This window comes from Plasmodium knowlesi, assembly GCF_000006355.2.
Source record: "Plasmodium knowlesi strain H genome assembly, contig: PKNH_00_96, whole genome shotgun sequence".
Taxonomy (NCBI): Eukaryota; Apicomplexa; class Aconoidasida; order Haemosporida; family Plasmodiidae; genus Plasmodium; species Plasmodium knowlesi.
Window position 1 is genome coordinate 1 of NW_024070132.1, and position 1311 is coordinate 1311.

Here is a 1311-nt window from a genome sequence, read left to right on the forward strand (position 1 = left end):
TTTTTTTTTTTTTTTTTTTTTTTTTTTTTATTAAATCTTTTTTTAAATATATATTTTATTTGTTTTTTTTATATATAAAATACAAAAAATACTTTAAATGTTTTTATAAAAAATATATTTTTTAATACTTTAGTCTTTACATTCCCATAATATAAATATATAAATATTATATATATATATATATATATATAATATGTATTTTATATTTTAATATAATATTTATAATAGCACAATCCTTTTTACTAATATATTATATATATATATATATATATGTATATTTTTATTTTTATTTTCCTTATCCATGTATATATAATTATAATACATATATAAAATATATTTGTATAATATATAAAAATAAAATTTTCTTTTATAATTTTTAGATAAAGCTATTTTTCTAAATATATTAATAAAAAATATTGAGGCCACATATACGTAATAAAAATATACGTGTATATTAACACATATAAATATATATATATATATATATATATGTATTTATTTATTTATATTTAAATTATATATTTACATTTACATATTATAATATATCATTTTTATGTTTCCAAGATGAATTTAACAACAAAGAATATTGTTTTAGTATCGATGTTTTCATCGATAAACGCCTTGTATATATTACTATATATTTTTAATCATACGTTTTTACAAGTATTGTGTACTTTAAGTATTATGATATTATTATTAAGTGGATTGCTTGTGTTTTTACAAGTACATAAGATATCAGAATATAAGGAGAATGATAAATTAGAAATTGTATCTAAAGAAATGATAGAAAGTTTTGTTATGTATTTATATGATATGATAAATGACAAATTAACATTGATACGCAAATATTTATTATGGACTAATACTATGGATAATGTTACCTTGATTATTGTAATATATTGTGTTGGAAATTTTTTCTCTTTTGTTAATTTCAGTGTTCTTTTTTATATATTAACATGGGCAGTATTTCTTTATAATTATATTAATGATGTCTATATAACAAAAGCATACAAAATTGTTTATCCATATTATTCGGATTTAAAAGCACATGGTAAATATTTATTTGACAACATACCAAAATTGAAACATATCAAGAAAACACTCTAAAGAATTTTATTATTAATAAAAGTGTATTTATATCAATATATCAGAAGAATTGTATATGTATTTCGTTATATGTATGTTCATATGTATAATCTGTACCCCACATAGAAATAACCACCTATCTATCTATGTATATATATATATATATATATATATATGTAGGTTTAACTTTTTGTTTATGTGTCTTTATATTTTTATATTTCTTAT

At 16.3% G+C, this 1311-nt stretch overlaps 1 protein-coding gene across 1 annotated transcript; it reads left to right on the top strand.

Moving 5' to 3' along the window:
* Positions 1 to 564: 564 nt before the first annotated feature.
* On the top strand, positions 565 to 1107 carry PKNH_0005800 (reticulon-like protein, putative; the record flags this gene model as incomplete). Its single annotated transcript, XM_039113484.1, has 1 exon — positions 565 to 1107. The coding sequence occupies one exon, from the start codon at positions 565 to 567 to the stop codon at positions 1105 to 1107; it is 543 nt and encodes a 180-aa protein (XP_038970150.1).
* Positions 1108 to 1311: the final 204 nt, after the last annotated feature.